The 21,430-nt window shown below is 44.5% G+C and overlaps 2 protein-coding genes across 2 annotated transcripts; one reads left to right on the top strand and one right to left on the bottom strand.

Annotated features, from left to right (window-relative positions):
- Nucleotides 1–40: 40 nt before the first annotated feature.
- On the top strand, nt 41–7,441 carry LOC6569252 (DNA-directed RNA polymerase II subunit RPB1). The gene is made up of 5 exons (XM_001995694.2): nt 41–294; nt 372–603; nt 799–3,042; nt 3,117–5,361; nt 5,472–7,441. The coding sequence occupies exons 2-5, from the start codon at nt 523–525 to the stop codon at nt 6,569–6,571; spliced, it is 5,670 nt and encodes a 1,889-aa protein (XP_001995730.1). The 5' UTR covers nt 41–294; nt 372–522; the 3' UTR covers nt 6,572–7,441.
- Nucleotides 7,442–8,635: 1,194 nt separating this feature from the next.
- Nucleotides 8,636–21,087, bottom strand: LOC6569251 (alpha-protein kinase 1). The gene is made up of 5 exons (XM_043215981.1): nt 19,727–21,087; nt 18,872–18,967; nt 9,672–9,843; nt 9,076–9,589; nt 8,636–9,011 (listed from the first exon to the last, which is right to left on the bottom strand). Exons 1-5 carry the CDS (start codon nt 21,085–21,087, stop codon nt 8,683–8,685), a joined length of 2,472 nt encoding a protein of 823 aa, XP_043071916.1. The 3' UTR covers nt 8,636–8,682.
- Between the last annotated feature and the right edge of the window lie 343 nt (nt 21,088–21,430).

Here is a 21,430-nt window from a genome sequence, read left to right as displayed (position 1 = left end):
AATGACATATGTCAGATTGCCACGTTGTTGCACAACAACAACCAAAACAAACAAACTGTTGATATGCGCAGCGCCATTTGAAGACTGCGCCATTGCAAAGAATGCTCAGGCCCTCAAATCATCCACTTCTGAGCGTAAAAAACCGAGAGAGACGCGAAACAGAGTTGCAAAGATATCAAATCGAACACCCACTACAAATTTTATTGCGCTTTTCGGTTCGCTTCAGCTCGCGTCTGCTTGTGGAAAAAAAAACGCGTATTTTGCAGTGAATTTTCTATTCAAGCATCTACAATTGTAATAAAAATGCACAAAAGAAAAAAATCAGAAACTACATTCGGCTATTTATTGTTTTGAACGTGAATTCTTTTTAGGCGCTAATCGACGCTGCCCTGCGGCTTTGTGGTGGCCACGCGTTCCAACTTTTCATAATTTTCGTGGGCCCAAAAAAAACTGTGAACAAAAATTGGAGCGAATTCCAGACAATAATAAGATCTCACACTGAAGTGACGATCACGGATCACAATGAGCACCACAACGGACTCCAAGGCGCCGCTGCGCCAGGTGAAGCGTGTACAGTTTGGTATTTTGTCACCCGATGAAATTGTAAGTAAAATTCGTGAGATCGACGCCATATTGGAAATCGATCGACAAAGTAAAATAAACAATATATATATATATACATATATATATATATTATATTATTATTATATGTTGATTGATGATTCACTTACTCCAACTTATTACACATGAATTATGAAATTGGAAAATTATTTGTGATTTGTTATTTGTTATTTGCAGCGCCGCATGTCCGTTACGGAGGGTGGCGTCCAGTTCGCTGAGACGCTGGAGGGCGGCCGGCCAAAGCTGGGCGGTCTGATGGATCCGCGTCAGGGTGTTATCGATCGAACGTCGCGCTGCCAGACGTGCGCGGGCAACATGACCGAATGTCCAGGCCATTTTGGACATATTGATTTGGCCAAGCCGGTCTTTCACATTGGCTTCATCACGAAAACGATTAAGATATTGCGCTGTGTGTGTTTCTATTGCTCCAAGATGCTGGTGTCGCCCAACAATCCCAAGATCAAGGAGATCGTCATGAAGTCCAAAGGTCAGCCGCGCAAACGTCTCGCCTACGTCTACGATTTGTGCAAGGGCAAAACGATTTGCGAGGGTGGCGAAGACATGGATTTGGCCAAGGACAATCAACAGGTCGATCCGAATAAGAAACCAGGGCATGGTGGCTGCGGTCACTACCAGCCCTCGATACGACGCACCGGACTCGATCTAACCGCAGAATGGAAGCACGTCAACGAGGATTCGCAAGAGAAAAAGATTATTGTTTCGGCGGAGCGTGTTTGGGAGATACTAAAGCACATCACCGACGAGGAGTGCTTCATACTGGGCATGGATCCCAAATATGCTCGTCCCGATTGGATGATTGTCACAGTGTTGCCAGTGCCGCCGCTAGCGGTGCGTCCGGCTGTCGTTATGTTTGGCGCCGCCAAAAATCAGGACGATTTAACGCACAAGCTTGCGGACATCATAAAGGCAAACAATGAGTTGCGCAAGAACGAGGGCAGTGGCGCCGCTGCTCATGTCATCCAGGAGAACATCAAGATGTTGCAGTTCCACGTGGCCACGCTAGTGGACAATGATATGCCCGGCATGCCGCGCGCCATGCAAAAGTCTGGCAAACCATTAAAGGCGATCAAGGCCCGACTCAAGGGCAAAGAGGGACGTATTCGTGGCAATTTGATGGGCAAACGTGTCGATTTCTCGGCCCGCACTGTCATCACACCGGATCCTAATTTGCGTATCGATCAAGTGGGTGTGCCGCGTTCCATTGCACAGAATCTAACGTTCCCAGAGCTGGTGACGCCGTTTAACATCGATCGCATGCAGGAGCTGGTGCGTCGCGGCAACTCTCAGTATCCGGGCGCCAAATACATTGTCCGTGACAATGGTGAACGTATCGATTTGCGATTTCATCCCAAATCCTCGGATTTGCATCTGCAGTGCGGCTATAAGGTGGAGAGGCATTTGCGTGACGACGATCTGGTCATATTCAATCGACAGCCGACGCTCCACAAGATGAGTATGATGGGGCACAGGGTGAAAGTGTTGCCCTGGTCAACGTTCCGCATGAATCTGTCGTGTACATCGCCCTACAATGCTGATTTCGATGGCGACGAGATGAATCTCCATGTGCCCCAATCGATGGAGACACGCGCCGAGGTTGAGAACATACACATTACACCGCGTCAGATTATCACGCCGCAGGCGAACAAACCGGTTATGGGCATTGTCCAGGATACGCTGACAGCGGTACGGAAAATGACCAAACGGGATGTGTTCATAACGCGTGAACAGGTTATGAATCTGTTGATGTTCCTGCCCACGTGGGATGGCAAGATGCCGCAGCCGTGCATCCTGAAGCCGCGTCCCCTGTGGACGGGCAAACAGATCTTCTCTCTGATTATACCCGGCAACGTGAACATGATCCGTACACATTCAACGCATCCCGATGAGGAGGATGATGGTCCATACAAGTGGATATCGCCCGGTGACACCAAGGTCATGGTCGAGCACGGTGACCTCATCATGGGCATTCTCTGCAAGAAGACACTGGGCACTTCGGCCGGCTCGCTGCTGCATATCTGTTTCCTGGAGCTAGGACATGATATTGCTGGACGCTTCTACGGCAACATTCAGACGGTGATCAACAATTGGTTGCTGCTCGAGGGCCATAGCATTGGCATTGGCGATACCATTGCCGATCCGCAGACCTATAACGAGATCCAGATGGCCATCAAGAAGGCCAAGGACGATGTCATCAACGTTATCCAGAAGGCCCACAACATGGAACTCGAACCGACACCAGGCAACACACTGCGACAAACATTCGAGAACAAGGTGAATCGCATTCTCAACGATGCTCGTGACAAAACTGGTGGTTCCGCCAAGAAATCCCTCACCGAATACAACAATCTAAAAGCTATGGTCGTCTCCGGCTCCAAGGGTTCCAACATTAACATCTCACAGGTGAGTTTCCAGGAAAAGAGTGGCCCTCATCCCACTTGGTCGGTCATTGTCTAAACTCTACGCTCCACTCTCAGGTTATTGCTTGTGTGGGTCAGCAGAATGTGGAGGGTAAACGGATACCGTACGGTTTTAGGAAGCGCACTCTGCCACATTTCATCAAGGATGATTATGGTCCCGAGTCGCGAGGTTTCGTCGAGAACTCATATCTGGCCGGTTTGACACCATCCGAGTTCTATTTCCATGCGATGGGCGGTCGTGAGGGTCTCATCGATACGGCTGTGAAGACAGCGGAAACCGGTTACATTCAGCGTCGTCTCATAAAGGCTATGGAATCGGTGATGGTCAATTATGATGGCACCGTTCGTAATTCTGTCGGCCAACTGATTCAGTTGCGTTACGGCGAGGATGGCCTCTGCGGCGAATTGGTCGAATTCCAGAATATGCCGACGGTTAAGCTGTCCAACAAGGTATTCGAGAAACGATTCAAATTCGATTGGTCGAATGAGCGTTATATGCGCAAAGTGTTCGCCGATGATGTGATCAAGGAGATAACAGAGAGCAGTGTTGCCATCCAGGAGCTGGAGGCCGAATGGGATCATCTTGTTACCGATCGCGACAATCTGCGCACCATTTTCCGCAACGGTGATTCGAAAGTGGTGCTGCCTTGCAATCTGCAGCGCATGATCTGGAACGTGCAGAAGATCTTTCACATTAACAAGCGACTGCCGACAGATCTATCGCCCATGCGGGTGATACGCGGTGTTAGCGATCTGCTCAACCGTTGCGTCATCGTTACGGGCAACGATCGCATCTCGAAACAGGCGAACGAGAATGCAACGTTGCTGTTCCAGTGCCTCATCCGTTCGACGTTGTGCACCAAATACGTATCGGAGGAGTTTCGGCTGTCGACGGAGGCCTTTGAGTGGTTAATCGGTGAGATTGAGACACGTTTCCAGCAGGCGCAGGCAAATCCGGGTGAAATGGTTGGCGCCCTGGCTGCCCAGAGTTTGGGCGAGCCCGCCACCCAGATGACACTGAACACTTTCCATTTTGCTGGCGTCTCATCCAAGAACGTAACGCTGGGTGTGCCTAGGCTTAAGGAGATCATCAACATATCGAAGAAACCGAAAGCGCCATCGCTAACCGTATTCCTTACGGGCGGCGCTGCTCGCGATGCGGAGAAGGCGAAAAATGTGCTGTGCCGATTGGAGCATACCACGCTGCGCAAGGTGACAGCGAATACGGCCATCTATTATGATCCGGATCCGCAGCGCACTGTCATATCAGAGGATCAGGAATTCGTGAATGTTTACTATGAGATGCCCGACTTTGATCCCACACGCATTTCGCCGTGGCTGCTGCGCATCGAACTCGATCGCAAACGGATGACGGACAAGAAACTGACAATGGAACAGATTGCTGAGAAGATCAATGTTGGCTTTGGCGAAGATCTTAATTGCATTTTCAACGATGATAATGCGGATAAGTTGGTGTTGCGCATCCGGATCATGAACAATGAGGAGAACAAATTCCAGGACGAAGATGAGGCCGTTGACAAAATGGAGGATGACATGTTTTTGCGGTGCATCGAGGCCAATATGCTGTCGGACATGACACTGCAGGGCATCGAGGCGATTGGCAAGGTTTATATGCATCTGCCCCAAACGGACAGCAAGAAGCGTATCGTCATCACGGAGACGGGTGAATTCAAGGCGATTGGCGAATGGCTGCTGGAGACTGATGGCACATCGATGATGAAGGTGCTCTCCGAGCGTGACGTCGATCCCATACGCACCTCGTCCAACGATATTTGCGAAATCTTCCAGGTGCTCGGCATCGAGGCCGTGCGCAAAAGTGTCGAGAAGGAGATGAATGCTGTGCTACAGTTTTATGGCCTGTACGTCAACTATCGACATTTGGCGCTGCTCTGCGATGTGATGACGGCCAAGGGTCATTTGATGGCCATAACACGTCACGGCATCAACAGACAGGATACGGGCGCCCTGATGCGTTGCTCCTTCGAGGAGACTGTCGATGTGCTTATGGATGCGGCCGCCCATGCCGAAACGGATCCCATGCGTGGCGTCTCCGAGAACATAATTATGGGTCAGTTGCCCAAAATGGGCACCGGCTGCTTCGATCTGCTGCTGGACGCCGAGAAGTGCCGTTTCGGCATCGAGATACCCAATTCCCTTGGTAGCAGTATGCTTGGCGGTGCTGCCATCTTTATGGGCGGCGGTTCCACGCCCAGCATGACGCCACCAATGACGCCGTGGGTCAATTGCCATACGCCGCGCTACTTCTCACCGCCAGGTCACGGTACGGTTATAATTCATGAAATTCGCACATTCTCGGCAAATTTCCCTTAACGATTGCCATCTTATTGACTTCAAACTATTTTTCTGTCTCGTTTTTTTTTTTTTTTGCAGTGAGCGCAATGACGCCAGGTGGGCCCAGTTTCTCGCCCTCAGCTGCATCGGATGCGTCTGGCATGTCACCGAGCTGGTCGCCGGCACATCCCGGCTCATCGCCCAGTTCGCCGGGGCCATCGATGTCGCCGTATTTCCCAGCTTCGCCCAGTGTGTCGCCATCGTATTCGCCGACATCACCCAATTATACAGCATCATCGCCCGGTGGCGCATCGCCCAACTATTCACCATCGAGTCCAAATTATTCACCAACATCGCCGCTATATACGGCGACTAGTCCGCGCTATGCATCGGCCACACCCAATTTCAATGCACAATCGACGGGATATTCACCATCGTCTTCGGGCTACTCGCCCACATCGCCCGTCTATTCGCCGACATCAAATTTCCAGTCGAGTCCATCTTTCGCCGGCAGTGGTAGTAATTTGTATTCGCCTGGTAATGCCTATTCGCCTAGCTCATCAAATTATTCACCCAATTCGCCATCGTATTCACCAATGTCCCCATCGTATTCACCGTCGAGTCCATCGTATTCGCCAACATCGCCCTGCTATTCACCCACATCGCCATCGTATTCACCAACGTCCCCGAAATATACGGCCGTAACGCCCTCATATTCACCGACATCGCCAAATTATTCGGCCTCGCCCCACTATTCACCGGCATCGCCGGCATACTCACAGACGGGCGTTAAATATTCACCAACATCGCCAACATATTCACCGCCGTCGCCATCGTATGACGGTTCGCCAGGTTCGCCACAATATACGCCGGGATCGCCGCAGTATTCGCCGGCCTCACCCAAATATTCACCGACATCGCCACTGTATTCACCCAGTTCGCCGCAGCACTCGCCATCGAATCAATACAGTCCAACAGGATCAACATATTCGGCGACGAGTCCTCGTTACTCGCCAAACATGTCAATTTACTCGCCGAGCAGCACCAAATATTCACCCACATCGCCAACGTATACGCCAACGGCACGCAACTATTCGCCCACATCGCCGATGTACTCGCCAACGGCTCCCTCACACTACAGTCCCACGAGTCCTGCGTATTCGCCCAGCAGTCCCACGTTCGAGGAGAGTGACGACTAAAGACCCAAATCTATCTCTGTCTCCCGAGGGAGATGTGACGTAAATATTTGATATGCATATTCATCAATACGTATAGGAGGCAGACACAGCAGTCTCTGCAGTGTGGAGAGGCAGACACAGCAGTCTCTGCGATGTGGAGAGGTAGGCACAGCAGTTTCAGGTTTTGAATCAGCGGCATGTTGGCATATGTCTCACAAATCCATTGGCGGAGGGCAGTCTTAAATAGAGCCGACGTCTGTCTTTTTTAACCTAGGCTGCACTACGCAGCAACTATATACTATATACATACACATATACTATATACTAGGCTATGTCGGCTGACACACTTAGACCATATTTGGCCCGTTGTGTACTATATACCATATATATATATATAAATATATCTATATCGTAATCGCATTGAGCTTTGCGCAATGGCGTAGGCGGTATTAATTTTTTTTTTTACAACATATATATATATATTTTTTTTGTGTCGTACATAAGTCGAAACACTTAGATCAATATCAATTTTGGAATTCTTATCGGAAGTTTAGTCTTACATATATAATGATATATAATCCATGTGAGTTAAGTTATGTTGTAGGGCCATTATCGCCTCCTGTTCTCTGCCCTCCCCTCGTGTGTGTACGTCCTTACCTTACGTATCGATATTAATATATCAAATTAATTTACACTTTAGCAAAAAAAAATATTTAGTTTTTAAGCAATACAGTTGAGTTATATAGAAAGCAAGACATAAACAAGTTTTGTAAACCACAGACACATTGGGAAGGGAAGTATCCCTGTCCTGTATAATGTATGAAATAAGATGCAAATAAGTTTTTTGTGACGAAGTATATTAAATTTCAGAAAATAAACTCTTTGAACTCACCCATAAAAATAATTCTTTAAGAGGCAAAACAATCGGTTTCATTCACTGAAAATGATTACTGGCAACGCACTGCGAAAAACGACCCAACAACCAATATTTTGATGGAAACCATTTTGGGAAAATATGAATAAATAAATCTGGCAGATTCAACATTTAAGTTGGTCCTGAAAGTTGACCTTTTCTGTTTGTAGTAAGCTACTGTGGCATAGCTCGCTGATCTTAGTGTATCCATCTGAAGGTACGCATTAATAAGTAGTTTATTGAAACTGATTATGGTTATGGCTCAGGGAAATTTTCTTCCGTCACTAAACACACTTTTGAGTTGGAATCGCAAACTTATTCGAATAACACCTGAAATTTATATGTCGACAGATTGACCACGGTACAAAAAGGAAGGGGAACGCAATCTTCGATCTTATTTTACGTACTTACCCCAGTTGCAGTTGCGAGTTGTTCGAGGTGCATACTTGCAAACACACATCGATTTATAATTGAAATGTAAATTCAAAAAAAAAGAAGATATATTTTGCCATAATATATAAATGAAATATATCAGTAGTTGTACGAGATAAGTGCCATTATGCTACATGTCGGGGGTAAGGTAAACAATATCGATACATACTATGATTAGTATTAGCATTTGGGACTATACGACTAGGAGACTAGACTAGGAGACAGAACTCTATAGGTAAGTATCTATGAATGTGTGAATATGTATATATATCTGGTATATGTATGTAGTTAAGATTCTATGTATGGATGTTATGGATATTATGGCCAGAACAAGAATTATGATTTCTGTGTACGATTTGAATGCTTAATCTTAAATAGTAGCTACTCTTACAGTCTATGCGATCAACTAGGTATAGTTAGGATTACATTTAAGTTGACAAAAAAAAAGAAGGGTATTTGATTGGTACATTGAAGACTAGACTATACATGGGAATTGGGACAGAAATCTGGGGAAGGGGAGACAGAGAGAGAGAGAGATCGAGAGAGAGAGAGAGACAGAGGAAGGGACTTGAAATATTCAAATATGCCTACAGTCGTATTGCTGCCTTAGGTGGTTAGTTAAGATAGACGATTGAGATTTAGTAAGTGTGACTAGTATTGATTTAGAATTGGCTTATGAGTACTCTGGCTGCTCTGTTGCAGCTGCAACTGTTGCAACTGTTGTAACCGTTGATAGCAACTGTTGCTGCGACTGCTGCTGCTGCTGTTGCTGTTGCTGCTTGCGCGGTCAAGCGACAATATCGCTGCCGGGATTATAGCCAAAATAGTTGAGATTGAAGTCGTCACTGAAGAGAACCTCCTCCTCAGAGGGCTCCACCTGATGATGTGACATCTGTATGCCCAGCTCCATTGGATCAATCTCTGTTATATAGTACTGTGAGTGTGTTAAACTGCTGGCCAGTATGCTGCTGCTGCTACTGCTGTTGCCACCGACGCCGCCGCCGCCGTTGCTGTTGCTGCTGCCGCCACTGTGCTGTTGCTGGTGGTGGTGATGCTGATGCTGGCGCAGACCGCTCTCGGTGACCACCACATCCTTATGTATGGGATTGAGATAATCTTCTGGAAGCAATCAAACATATAATAAATCAACACGCTCACACTTACATCAGATATTCCTCACCATTGTCTAGGAGCACATCCTGGTAGGTACTGATAATGGAGTTCACCGATTGCACCTCCACCTCCCGATGGATCCCATTGAGTATTTGACCCGCCGTCTTGCGGAGCTCCTCGTCGCTCAGCAGATCGCTGAAGGGCAACAGACGCTGCTGATGATGATTGAGATGCGGATGCGAATGCGAATGCGTCTGTGATCCACCTGGCGATGCTTCACTGGGCGCCGCATGCTGCAGCATCTCCTGCGTTAGCGCCGCTGCAGCCGCAGCTGCCTCATCGTAAATGCAATTTGATGCATTTTGTTGTTGCTGATGTTGTTGCTGCTGCTGTTGTTGTGGTGAATTGCAATTTTGCTGCTGTTGCTGTTGTTGTTGCAGCTGCTGCTGTTGTTGTTGCTGTTGTTGTTGCTGCTGCTGCTGCTGTTGTTGTTGTTGCTGTTGCATTTGCTGTTGATGCTGTTGAATGCGCTCCCGATTGATGGACTCCATTTTAAAGAACAAATCCAAACGTTGCTTTTTCTATTTGATAATCAAAGTATTATTAGAATGTGTGTGTGTATGTGTGTGTGTGTGTGTATGCGTGTGTGTATATTGGACTTACATGCTCCCAGGCAAGCACATTCTCCGCTGAATCGCCGCTGGATATGGCCCACAAGTGGCCGGCGCCTTGGGGCGCTTTTACCCCCTTGCGAAAGTGTGGATTGATTGAAAGATTGTGTCGCACCGAATTCTTCCAGCGGTCATCATTCGATTTGTAGTAGGGAAAGCGATCGCTGCATGAAAACGACAGAGATGGAGAGATACAAATTGAGTGAGAAGGAGAACGTGAGCGATCAGCTCAGAGCAAAGCAATTCGAGTGTGTCAAAAATGTCTGCTTTTTTTTATTAAACCTGAGACTGAACCGATGTGAATTTCCAAAAATTAAAAATATATATCTAAATATATAAATCTTAACAAAATATAAACTTAATGTTTTTAAGAACTCGCTTAAAATGTGTATTGCATATCTTAAGAGGCCCACACTTATACAAAATGCTCCGAAAAGTATGCCTTACACATTATGTGAACTTAATTGGAAAATAGTTGGATAGCCTGAATTTGTACCAATTACATGTACAATTATAAGTAAAAAATGTAAATGGGCTTACATTACATATATAAGTAGGTATGTATGGAAATAGATACACTTGTGAATATGTTTTGGTGCGTAGTTATATTGTTGTTGTAGGGATTGGGGCAATGCCAGAACAAATTGGTAAGTTGAGTAGGAATTGGGTAAGGAATGTAAATGCATTTTTTAAAACATATTTTTTCACATTGAAGTTTGAATGAAATGTGAAAAAAGTTAGTAGAAGAAATTATTAATATTATTTATTATTAAATAATATTATTATTATAATTATCATTATATACGAATTAAGGTTTTGGATACAAGCGGTTAACCATTGAGCCGACTGCCGATTGGTCAAAAGTGTGTGTGTGTGTGTTGGCCAGAATTGGGATTGGCTACCAGTTGGTCAGAAGTTACCCCCAATTGATTGCTGAGAGACGATTGTAATTTTGTTTTTGTCTTTCTTTTGACCAGTTGCAATTAAAGTTTGAGCATGCAGTTTACGTGGAACACGTCATGGCACACGGCACTGCGGCAGACCTCCACACACACATACACATAGAAAGTAAGAGACAGAAAGAGAGAGAGAGGGAGAGAGAGAGAGAGAGATAGACACGGACACGGACAGCAGCAGTGGCACAAATTATGCGTCGTTTTGTAGGCAGTCACGAACAGGCGATTTGGACGTGGAGCAAAAGTAGAAAGAAAGAAAGAGAGAGATGGATGGGCAGGTGGGCAGGTGGGCGGGCATACATATGCATGTAAAAAGGAAACTACGTCGACCGGAAAGGACATCGCGTGCCGAGCGCTCTCCCACTCTGGGCAGCAAAGCAGCAACAACGACACCAACGCAAGGCCCCCATCCCCTCTCCCTTACTCTCTCTCCCTCACTCTTTCTCTTTCTTTCTTAGAGGGGGTTGCGGTGGTGTGTTGGGCAACAAAATGGAAAGTATTTCAAATTACGGCACACACACACACACACACACGACTGGTGCACACGCGCCGGGTCCGAAAACAACCCCCGCTGCAGGAGTTGGAGCGGGAGCAGGAGCAGCGCTATGTCATTGGTTAACTGCTGCTGCTGTTCCCTGCAATCCTTCACCTCCACCTGCTCCGTTTCCTCCTCCTTCTCCTCCTTAAGCCAAAAAGCAATCCAAAAAAATTGCTGTATTTCAACACGCGAGGGCCATTGTGGGCCGCATTTGATTCAGACTCTTCTTTTTAGACACATACACACACACACACACACACACACACACATACACACACACACACATATATCTATATAGTTTATTTTCTCTTTGGGCAAAATGACGACTCATAAATGGATATGGAACGAAATGAAATGGAATGCATAAATCTATGGTAAGCATTTGGGGCTTGTCTGCGCTCAAGTTGAAAGGCAGCGTCAGGCAGCTCTTTAATGATCAGCTCCTTCCCACTCTCCTTTCCCCCATAATGTTCTGATAACTGCCACACACACACACACACACACAGAGATTGTGTAGTGCCACACCACACAATCATATCCATAACCATATCGTATGCGGCACGCAGACGTCATGACGCATCAACCCAAACATCAACTGAAATACTGAAACTCAAACTCAACTCATACAACTAAAAAAGATGGCACTTCAAATTGCTTTCCGTGTGTGGGTGAGGCGGAAGGGATGAGGGGGGGGGGGGATGTGGAGGGTTAGAGTGTGCAATGCCTTCCATTATGTGGATGGTGTATGCTAGATTTCCTTAGCTTCTTCCTCTGTGTAAACTATTAGCTACACATTCTATATATTCTCCTATTTGGCTCTTGCGAATCTTGATATTAAAATTAATTTATTTTTCTTAATCTCAAACTAAGATCTCAAATCGGAAATGCAGCGTGTGTTCTCAAAAAGCAATAATTTAGGTTTGTACCAAAGATACAAATACATAGATTCTTGGCTAAAGAGTTCTTACTCACTTGAATCGATGTATTCTTGATTTTAAGCTTTGTGCAGAACTATAAGGCACAATCAGAGATATCGATATACATCTATCGCATATCGATATTTGTGAAACGGACAAAATTATCGATGAAATTAAATCAACCTGAATTGCGTATGGTGCGAGAAAGAGCAGTTTAAATATGTCCAGCTCTTACAGTCTCTAAGATCGGCGCTTTAATACAGACAGTTGGAGTTAGCTAAATGGAATTGGTTACTGATGCTAATCAAGAATTTATATATTTTATAGGCTCGGAGGTGCTTCCTTCTGGTACATACTTGAGCACAACCTCATTATACCCATTTAACCAATTTTCAATATTTTGAGCTTAATCGAGGATCAGAAAATATATATAAGTATATAATAAATGTCCATAAGGAGTAAGGAAATAGTTAAAGCCTTAAATAACGTAATTATATGAATTCAATATCTATTATGAAATATATAAAAAAAAGCTATAAGTTTCACTCATGGATATATATATATACCACTTGCTATACACCTATATAGATACATATGCATATACAAAGGAGGTTGTCTGATTTTGTAGAGTATTTTGAAAAATGATTGTAAATTCAATAGCCACAACAAAGTGCAAAATTGAGTTTGTTTTCTTCATGTTTGGCATGTTTATGTTATTGTTAGAATCCCTTACATTGCCTCCTCCTCCCGCTACCCTCAATAGGACCCAAATGCACTTGTATATTTATAAATACGAAATGCAAAAATTTTCGCAATATGGAATAAGGAGTACGGGAAATGCATGGGCAGTGTGTGTGTGTGTGTGTATGTGTGTGTGTATGTGTGCAGTCAAATGTTGGATGTTGGATAGTAGTTTATGGAGCTCGGCTAGCTGCATGTCTAGCATGGTTTAATCATGCACTCTGTTCCCTGACACACGCTGCCCGCCTCCCCCATAATCCTAGGCAAATCGATAGGCGTGGGCGTGAGCATTTAGACAGGAATACACAAAAATTTATACACTTGTATATATATATATATACATATATATATGTATATATTTTTCTGTATATTTGGCACTCGCACTTGTCGAATTGTCAACGTCGCTTAAGCCACACTGAACAGATAGATAGATAGAGCGAACGGGAGGGTTGATTGAGCTGATGTGGGGGGTTGTGTGGGTTGGGGTTGGGTCTGGGTCTGGGGTTGGAATAAAATCAAATACCCACTATCAACGTCGTCATCATTGTCAATGAATTGAATGACTGACTTGTGCCCCGTTCGCATTCGCCTTCAGCTTTTGGGGCCTCGAATGAAATTGTCGAAATACACGGCATCAGCGAGGAGGCGATACCAACTAAGCCCCCTCCGCCTCCTCTGCAGATAATGGGCGTAATAATAACATGATATACATATAGAATAAACTCTATTTGGGACTGTCGAATTTTGTAGCTGCTGTTTCGGTTTCGATTTCGGTTTCGCTAACTAAAATAATGCGAGTGGCCGAATGGCATCCAGGAGACAAAGAGAGACAGAGGGAGGGAAGAAGTAAGAGAGAGAGAGTGAGAGAGAGAGAGGTGGTATGGGATATGGTGCGGGTGGGTGTGGGTAGTGTGTGTGGTATGTTGTGTGGGTTAAGCTAGTGCTAGGCCAGCTGTCAGCTACTTTCAGCTACTGCGCTGCTGTCCAGCACCTGTAATTGAGTTTGAATTTGAGTTGGCGCCGTGTCGGTGCCCTGGCTCTGACTCCCCAATCCTGATTCTAGGTGTGCCAATACGGATGTGTGTGCACTGAGAAAAATTAACAATCTGATATCAAAACTAGCAATTATTGCCAGACAAATAGACAGATGAACCGACACGGTTAAATCAACTCGAATTTCCCTTCTCCCTTCTTCCATAGTTTTGCACAACTTCATTATACCATTTTAAAAAATATGATTTGACTTATTCTTTATTCTCGTATAAGAATTATCATCTTAAGCTATGAATATATATTCTTAGTTTCAAGATCGTTAATTCTTGAAGAACTAAAAATTTGTTTCGAGCATAGCTTCTTTGATTTAAATCACTTTTTTCAGAACGAACTTTTTCAAATTATAAGATACAAAATATTTATCTGATAAATATGAATATTTTCTAATAATTAAGCTATATTTTACGATGCCAAAGCTTTGCAGATTGAGCACAGTTTTAAAAATTCAAATTTTCTCCAAATAATTTGAGTTCAGATTGTCGAATTACTTAATTCATGGTTTGCATTCTTGAGCTCGAAGTTCTTAAATCAAGATTCACAGAATGCCATTGGTTTTTTTTTTTTTTTTGCACTGTATAATTGGGGTGTTGGGGTATGGCTGTGGGTCCCCTGGACTGGGTCCTTGCCAGAGTCTTCATAAAGCATTCTGTCTGATAGGCTGGTCGCTCGGACTGGCTGACTGAATGGTTGGTTGAATGAATGGTTGGTTGGTTGGCTGGCTGGCTGGCTGGCTGGCTGGCTGCCCGTGCCGTGTCGGGGCGTGCCTGGCACAAGCCAGTACACACACACTCATACACACACAGAGAGCTTCATTTTTGACATGGCGGCTGATGCCGAGGCCGAGCCCTGGCCCAGGCCCAGGCCCAGGACCACCTCACACACAGACTGGGCAACTACTTCTGGCGGTTTGTTTCGAGTTGATTTCTACTTCTGGTATATATATATATCTATATATATATATTTATTTATATATATATTTATATATATATATAGTTGAAGCGCTGCTGCCGCAAGTTAGTTCATAAATTGTTGCGGCTGCCCCGCACCCCCATCTCCCCTCTCTTTCGACTCAGTCGCCGAAATGTGCACAAAATTATGGATTTATGGCAGCCAAAAGGAGTTGCCTTCATTTGAGTGAAAAATACCAGAAACTTTTTAAATATAAATCAGGGCGTAGCTGGTCACGCCTATAGCAGCAAAAACAGACAGACAGACCAGTCTCTCTCTTTCTCTCTCTCTCTCTCTGTCAATTATCTAGTAGCACTAAGCAGACAATACAAAAGTATTTGAAATTAGATTCCTTTCTTAAAATATGTGTTATTAAGAACTCATATACTCTGCAGTCATAAAGCTGATCAAAAGGTAAACTGATGGGAAATAGTCATATTTGTTAAGCTAATTGCCATTATTAGTGAATTCTGTTTTCTAAGGACAATATAAAATGGGGTCTTATTGTATAAAAGATCTGCCTCAAAACAATGGAATGGAAACTCAATCCATTTCCGAAATTAAGACAAATTATATTCGAGTCGTTCTCGTAGTCCCATCCCAATGGGTCTATATTCTCCTGGTATCGCTACAAAAAAACTAACTTGAGTGGGGAATAAGCAAGCAGACAACTACAGTCATATCTAAATAAATGTGTCTGCTCTAATTTCGAAGAGTATTCTAAGAAAAAAAAGATAGATAAAGTGCTGATGCATTTTGTTTCATTAAGATTGCCACTTTTTCAAAAATTAATCTTAAAATAATAATAAAATAATTGCCAGCATAATAACGCACAGAACAGATTAGTTTTGGCTTAGCTGGGATAACTTGATAAGCCAAAAAGTGGTTCATGCTAGAAATAATCTTCCAACAGAATGTTCCCAGGATATAGTGATCCGATAAGACCTGCTCAGACTACCGGGAGAGTAAAAGTTCCATCAAGTTAGCTTTTTAACTAACCAAGTTCACCTGATAAGTGGATAAATGGACAGAAAGCCATAGGCCTATTGAGTCGGCTAATGATGCTGATCCAAATTCTGTAATTGCAAATGTGAAGAAACTCAACATTTCTGATTGTAAGTTTAAATATGAGGTTCAATTTATTAAGTTCAACTTTTCAACAAATAATTGCTTGAATCAAATTTTGCAATCTGAGTGGATATTTTTCTCAATGTAATTATTATTACATTGCAATATTGTGTGTTGTGAAAATAGTATTATGGATGTCAAGGTTTTACTTTTAAGCTCTTCCGGGTTCGAGCTGATCCTGATGCACACATGGCCCGTATCCTGGTGCCTGTGTGCAATGTGCAATGTGCAATGATGCATGATCCGCATCTAATAAACACTCAATATGCAATTCAAATTCAAATTGACCGGAAGGGCAGCACCCCGCCCTCCGACTAGCGACCTCCGACCTCCGACCAGCGACCTCCGACTCGCTATCCACATACCACCCCCGATCAGGCGATGAGCTCGGGGTAATGGGTTGACCGAATAATTGCTGGCATTTGCTGCGTCGAGTTGCGCTTGTCAAACACCTGATCCTGATGCATTGAGGCGTGTAAAAGGTGTAGAAAGGCCGGAAAGAACTCAGCGAACAGCCCCTAAAAGTGGCGGCAACGTTTAGCGCAGCAAACGGTTCCCAAGTTCCCGGTCCCTGGATGCCAGCGTCTCAACCCCGGCAATTAATAATTATTGTGTGCAGTTGTGTGTGTGTGTGTATAAATTTCATGGGCAATTGCCACACACGGGGGAGTGGCAAGAAGGAGTGGGGAGAGAGAGGAGCGTATCAGTCGCGTGGGCGACTTGATGCGATGTCGAAGTTGAAGTCGATATTTGCGCAGGCGCCTTTTTTGCCTTGAACGAGGACGGCTAGGACGACGAGGACGCGTCCCTGGGTTGAATGCAACCCTCAGCCTAGTCTCTATACCTACCTTCCCCTCTAACACTACCCCACCCCCCACAAGCCCCCTTGCTGGGCCGCAAAGTAAATTTGTGAATGGTTAATGAAAACTTCCCAAAAAAAAAACAAAAAAAAAAGTTCACTGAGTCGGGCGCGGGGAAAGGGAAAATTGGTTGGTCTGCTTGCTCATTACATTTAATGAACAGGTTGCTGGTAGAGAGGGGCTGCAGAGGCAGCAGGAGCGCAGCTGATGGGCAACTGTCATAAATTGTTCAGCGACTTTGGTAAAGATGGGGCGGGTGGTAAAGATGGGGGTTTGGGTTTTGGTTTTTGGTTTGCTATATAAATTTACATATATGTATATACGATATTTACACGCAACATTTTAGCTGTGTGGCTTCAAATATTTACACTGATTCGCCCCACACCATACACCATACACCCCTCGCCCCTACCCTTAGGAAGCGCACAACCCCTCGCACAGGTGCAGTGTAGTCGTTGCGTGGCTGCGCGACTAGGCCTACAATATTGACAACATTTGTGGCCCGTCCGGCGGGTGGAGCGGGTGGTCTGGGTAACTAAATTAATGAACCTTGAAAAATGTGTTAAAAGTTTTTTTATATTATTGTTGTCAAATTAATGTATTTACATTTACAGTCTTATATATATATATATACATATACATACTATTTTGGATTGGGGTTTTCCCACTTTTCCGGGTGGATCTCTGAAGGAAGCCAAAGACACATTGAACACGAATAAACTATATATATATATGTATATATATATATCTATGTGTATGTAAGTAGAAATGAATGCCTTTCCAATTAAAAGTTGTCCATGTTCACAATCAAAATTACTCAAGTCGAATTGTAAGAATTTGAGTTCAACCAAATTCAAATGAATGCAAAAGAATCTTTTCCCTTTTGTTGCAAATAGTTGTGGTTGGTAATTGCATTTATAGCTATTTAAATACGAGTCCTACGGCGACCTTCAAGAGGTTATTGCGAACATGAACTGAGATTGAATTAGCCCGACGGATACGAAACTAGATATGGAAACTATTCAGCAAGTGCACTACATACACATCAAATCAGATTTTCGTTCAAACTATATTTAGAGTAACAAAATACACTATTATATATAGTGTTGGGATTTGTAGTTCATACTTATATGTTATATATTAGACTATGCATATTAAAACAATCAGTGAATCCACAGTCTTAAATTTAGAATGTTAACCTCAAATGTAGGTCTACAATATGAAATGAAGAATGGGAATCAAAAATGGAAAGAAAAAAGACAACAAACATTCAGAAACATGTTTTATGCCAGAATAAATGAACTCTCATTTGAGAAGTTATTCTTAACTTAAGAGATTTTAGCACTCTGTTTAACTTTGATATTTTGAAACGATGACTAATCTGAGATGCTTTGGATTAAATAGAGAGAACTCACAAGAAAGCAAACTTTTTGATTTGGTTATTACTGGTTTTCGAGAGATTCGATTTAATGTAGATATATTAGAGGTTAGTTGGGATTCGTGTTCGAATCTTAGTATAATAAAATAAGTAATGTAGTCAAATGACATATCCCAAGCTGTATGGTGAAGAAATGATGATATGTGAGGCAACTTGTTGAACAACAAGATTAGCAAACCCTGATGTGTTTCACAATTGAAGCTCACAAGAGCAACCACTCACAACAACAACAACAACAACAACTAAAACAAAGAACATGAAAAGCATTTTAGCAGGTAATAAATTATTGGAACCGGGAAGTTTTGCACTTTATATATTTTGTTGCTGTTGTTGAACGAACAGCCAGGTTACTTAAGCAACAACAACAAATACAAAAAAAAAACAAACAAATATGAGGAAGAAGTAACGAAACAAAAAAGTGGCCAACAGGAATGCGCCAAGAAATGCTTGAGATTTGTTTAATTGCATCCGGCATTTGCCGCTTCAAACACACACGAACAAAATGGCTTTCCACCCAACTCCCACCCTCTCCACCCACCCGCTTGGGTTTGGGGTTGGGGTCGGGGTTGGGTGGCGCATGACTGCTGAATGGTGGATGTTGACGAGTACTTACGATATCCATTGGTATATGCCCGACACCGTCAGCTCACCCTTGTCCTCGAGGGCGTATTCGATGAGTTCCGTGTATGTAAACGGTGGTTTCTTTGGCCTGCTTGTTTTGCGGTGGTTAGTTGAGGGTGGTTGCGGGTGGTTCGGCCAGCAGTTTGGGGCGCCACGTTGCAGGTGCCGAGGGTGGTCCACATCGATTGGCGCACAACAAACAAGCGAGAGAGAGATAGACAGAAAAATAGAGACAGAGAAATAGGGAGAGAGAGAGAGAGAGAAGAGCACATTTTATTAAAATGGAGGAGTGCAATTCAAATATTCAAGACCTGATTTCAGCGACTACTCTCGGAATCTATAAATTTATGGCTTAATTATCAAATTTATGGTCAAATTTGTGTAAAATCCAGTCTTATTTATTATCTAGTATTAGCAGCTTATAGCTTAAGATAAGTGGAGTGGCACAAAAGAGATCAGAAATATTTGTCAACTTTCTGGAATAAATGCAAATTGAAGCTTGTGCGTATATTCGATATGGAATCGGTTTAGTTTTCTCGAAAATTCAGATAGCTGTATAACTGTTTCATAAGGAAAAAACGGTCAACAAAATGCAGTTGAACCGAATCTTCAAAGAAAGTTTATTGCTAAAGCGGAAAAGATAGTTTTAAAATGGATATGACCTGATATGACCTGGTATATCTTGTAAAATGCCAGATGTAAGATATTAGAAAGAGACTACTCTGATCTCTGATCAATTAAAAAGTTACAGTCTGATTAGCTGCCAAAGATGTCTTATCCATAATCTTCTGTTATTGGTTTGGAGTTGGAGTTGGGCTTGGAGAGAGATTGGAAATGGGTTACTTACGCCTTGGACGTTGTATCCTCAACGACAACATGTTCGGCGACAATCATATCGTTGCCATCCATCTCCGAGGTGACCTCCATTACCAGCTCCTCAAATTTGCGGCCAGTCTTGGTCGTGTGTGTGTTTAATGTTGTACCTGTTCCGGTGCCCGATCCCGTACCCGTACCCGATCCCGTTCCCGTTGCTATTGTGATTGCTCCGCCTGTTGTGGATGCACTGGAACAGCTTTTGGGCGAGCCACGTTGCTCCAGCAGCAATGTTGTGTGGCAGCTCTGGCTGGAGTTGAGCGAGTGATTCGAATTGGATGCGGATGCGGGCGAGGCGGAGCTGCAGGGCGATGCGCTGGCCATATTCGCTGCCGCTGTGGGCGTGGCCGCCTCTAATCCAACACTGGGTCCATTGCCCAGGCGATGACCGACACCGGCGCCGCCAACATCTGGGGACAGATGTGGAAACTCATCGAACTTGAAGTTGAGCAGCCACGACAGATTCTTGTCCTCGAAATCCGGCTCCGATTCACTGGCCGCCGGCGAACTGCGTCTGCAGAAAGCCACTTGCCGAACCTGAGCCTGAGCCTGAGGCAGAGACAGTGGCAGATTCACCGGCTGCTGTTGCTTCTGAGGAATGGGCACTAGGAAGCTGTTGCTGGACAGATCCTGATGCTGCTGCTGGTGCTGCTGCTGCTGTTGTTGTTGTTGTTGTGAGAGTGGAAGCGAGGGCGGCGGCAGCGTTGCATTCAGCTGGGAGATCTCAGTCTGCAGTCCCGAATTGTAGCGATGATCTAATTCGAGCAGCTCGCCCGTCTGCCAGCCGCCGGCATCGCCCGCCTCCATGGGAGCACTGGGCGGGGCACAGTAGGAGGCAGCCGGCACCATCAGGCTGCTATCGTACGCAAACAGATCATTGATAAAGGAGGAGTTGGAGGCGCCAGCGCCAGCACCTGCACCAGCTGCACCAGACGCAGCAGATGTTCCAGTTACGGTACCAGTTACAGTCCCAGTGCTGTTGTTCGTTTCCAGCTGCAGCTGGAAGCACATGTCACCAGCGCCGCTGACATCATAGTCGAGATGACGTTTCTTCCAGGGATTCGAGGCGAGCTGCTCATATTCTTGCTGCTCCTGTTGCTCCTGCTGCTCCAACGGCAACTGCTGCTGGTCCACTTGCGATTCATATTTGCGCTTCAGGAAATTGAATTCACATTGTGTCTGCTGTGAGCTGTTGTTGTTGTTGCTGTTTGAGTTGTTGTTGTTGTTGTTGCTGTTGGGCACACTGGCACTGGAATGAGGATGCGGATGCGGATGTGGATGTGGATGCGGATGCGCACTGGCTGCGCTGTTGTTTGTCGCCCCATTCACGGGCATATTGACAATCATAATTTCAATAATTCTCCGATTAATTTTTAGCAATTTTCACAACGATTTCACGAACTTTGCTTGTTGTCAATTTTTAAAATTTCTGTCCACTTTTCACATTGGGTTTTGGTTTCTAGCTTTGTTGACGTTTCACCGATTTTCACGTCGATTCAATTATTTTTTATATTTTTTTTTCCTGTCACTCACGTGGCGCACTGAACAAACAAAAAGCAAGTGGAGCGGCAAAGTGTCTGTGTGTGTGTGGGGGGGTGGCGGGGGGAGGCAAAAGCGGACGGAGTTTGATGAAGCCAAGAAACACACCGCGCAGGATTCCGTCTCGCGCTGCGACTGT

This window comes from Drosophila grimshawi, unplaced genomic scaffold (assembly GCF_018153295.1).
Source record: "Drosophila grimshawi isolate 15287-2541.00 unplaced genomic scaffold, ASM1815329v1 contig_848, whole genome shotgun sequence".
NCBI classification, from domain to species: Eukaryota; Metazoa; Arthropoda; class Insecta; order Diptera; family Drosophilidae; genus Drosophila; species Drosophila grimshawi.
The sequence above is the reverse complement of the archived record's forward strand: the minus strand, read 5'-3'. Positions and strand labels throughout refer to the sequence as shown.

What these genes read in the sequence shown, in the direction of transcription:
- LOC6569252 (XM_001995694.2), top strand. Translation starts at nt 523, where the DNA reads ATGAGCACCACAACGGACTCCAAGGCGCCGCTGCGCCAGGTGAAGCGT. An exon ending in TTTTGTCACCCGATGAAATT is followed by an intron (nt 604 to 798) that starts GTAAGTAAAATT and finishes TGTTATTTGCAG; the next exon opens with CGCCGCATGTCCGTTACGGA. An exon ending in CTTCTCACCGCCAGGTCACG is followed by an intron (nt 5,362 to 5,471) that starts GTACGGTTATAA and finishes TTTTTTTTGCAG; the next exon opens with TGAGCGCAATGACGCCAGGT.
- LOC6569251 (XM_043215981.1), bottom strand. Translation starts at nt 21,087, where the DNA reads ATGCCCGTGAATGGGGCGACAAACAACAGCGCAGCCAGTGCGCATCCG. An exon ending in GAGGATACAACGTCCAAGGC is followed by an intron (nt 18,968 to 19,726) that starts GTAAGTAACCCA and finishes CAAAACAAGCAG; the next exon opens with GCCAAAGAAACCACCGTTTA. An exon ending in GGATGTGCTCCTAGACAATG is followed by an intron (nt 9,012 to 9,075) that starts GTGAGGAATATC and finishes TGCTTCCAGAAG; the next exon opens with ATTATCTCAATCCCATACAT.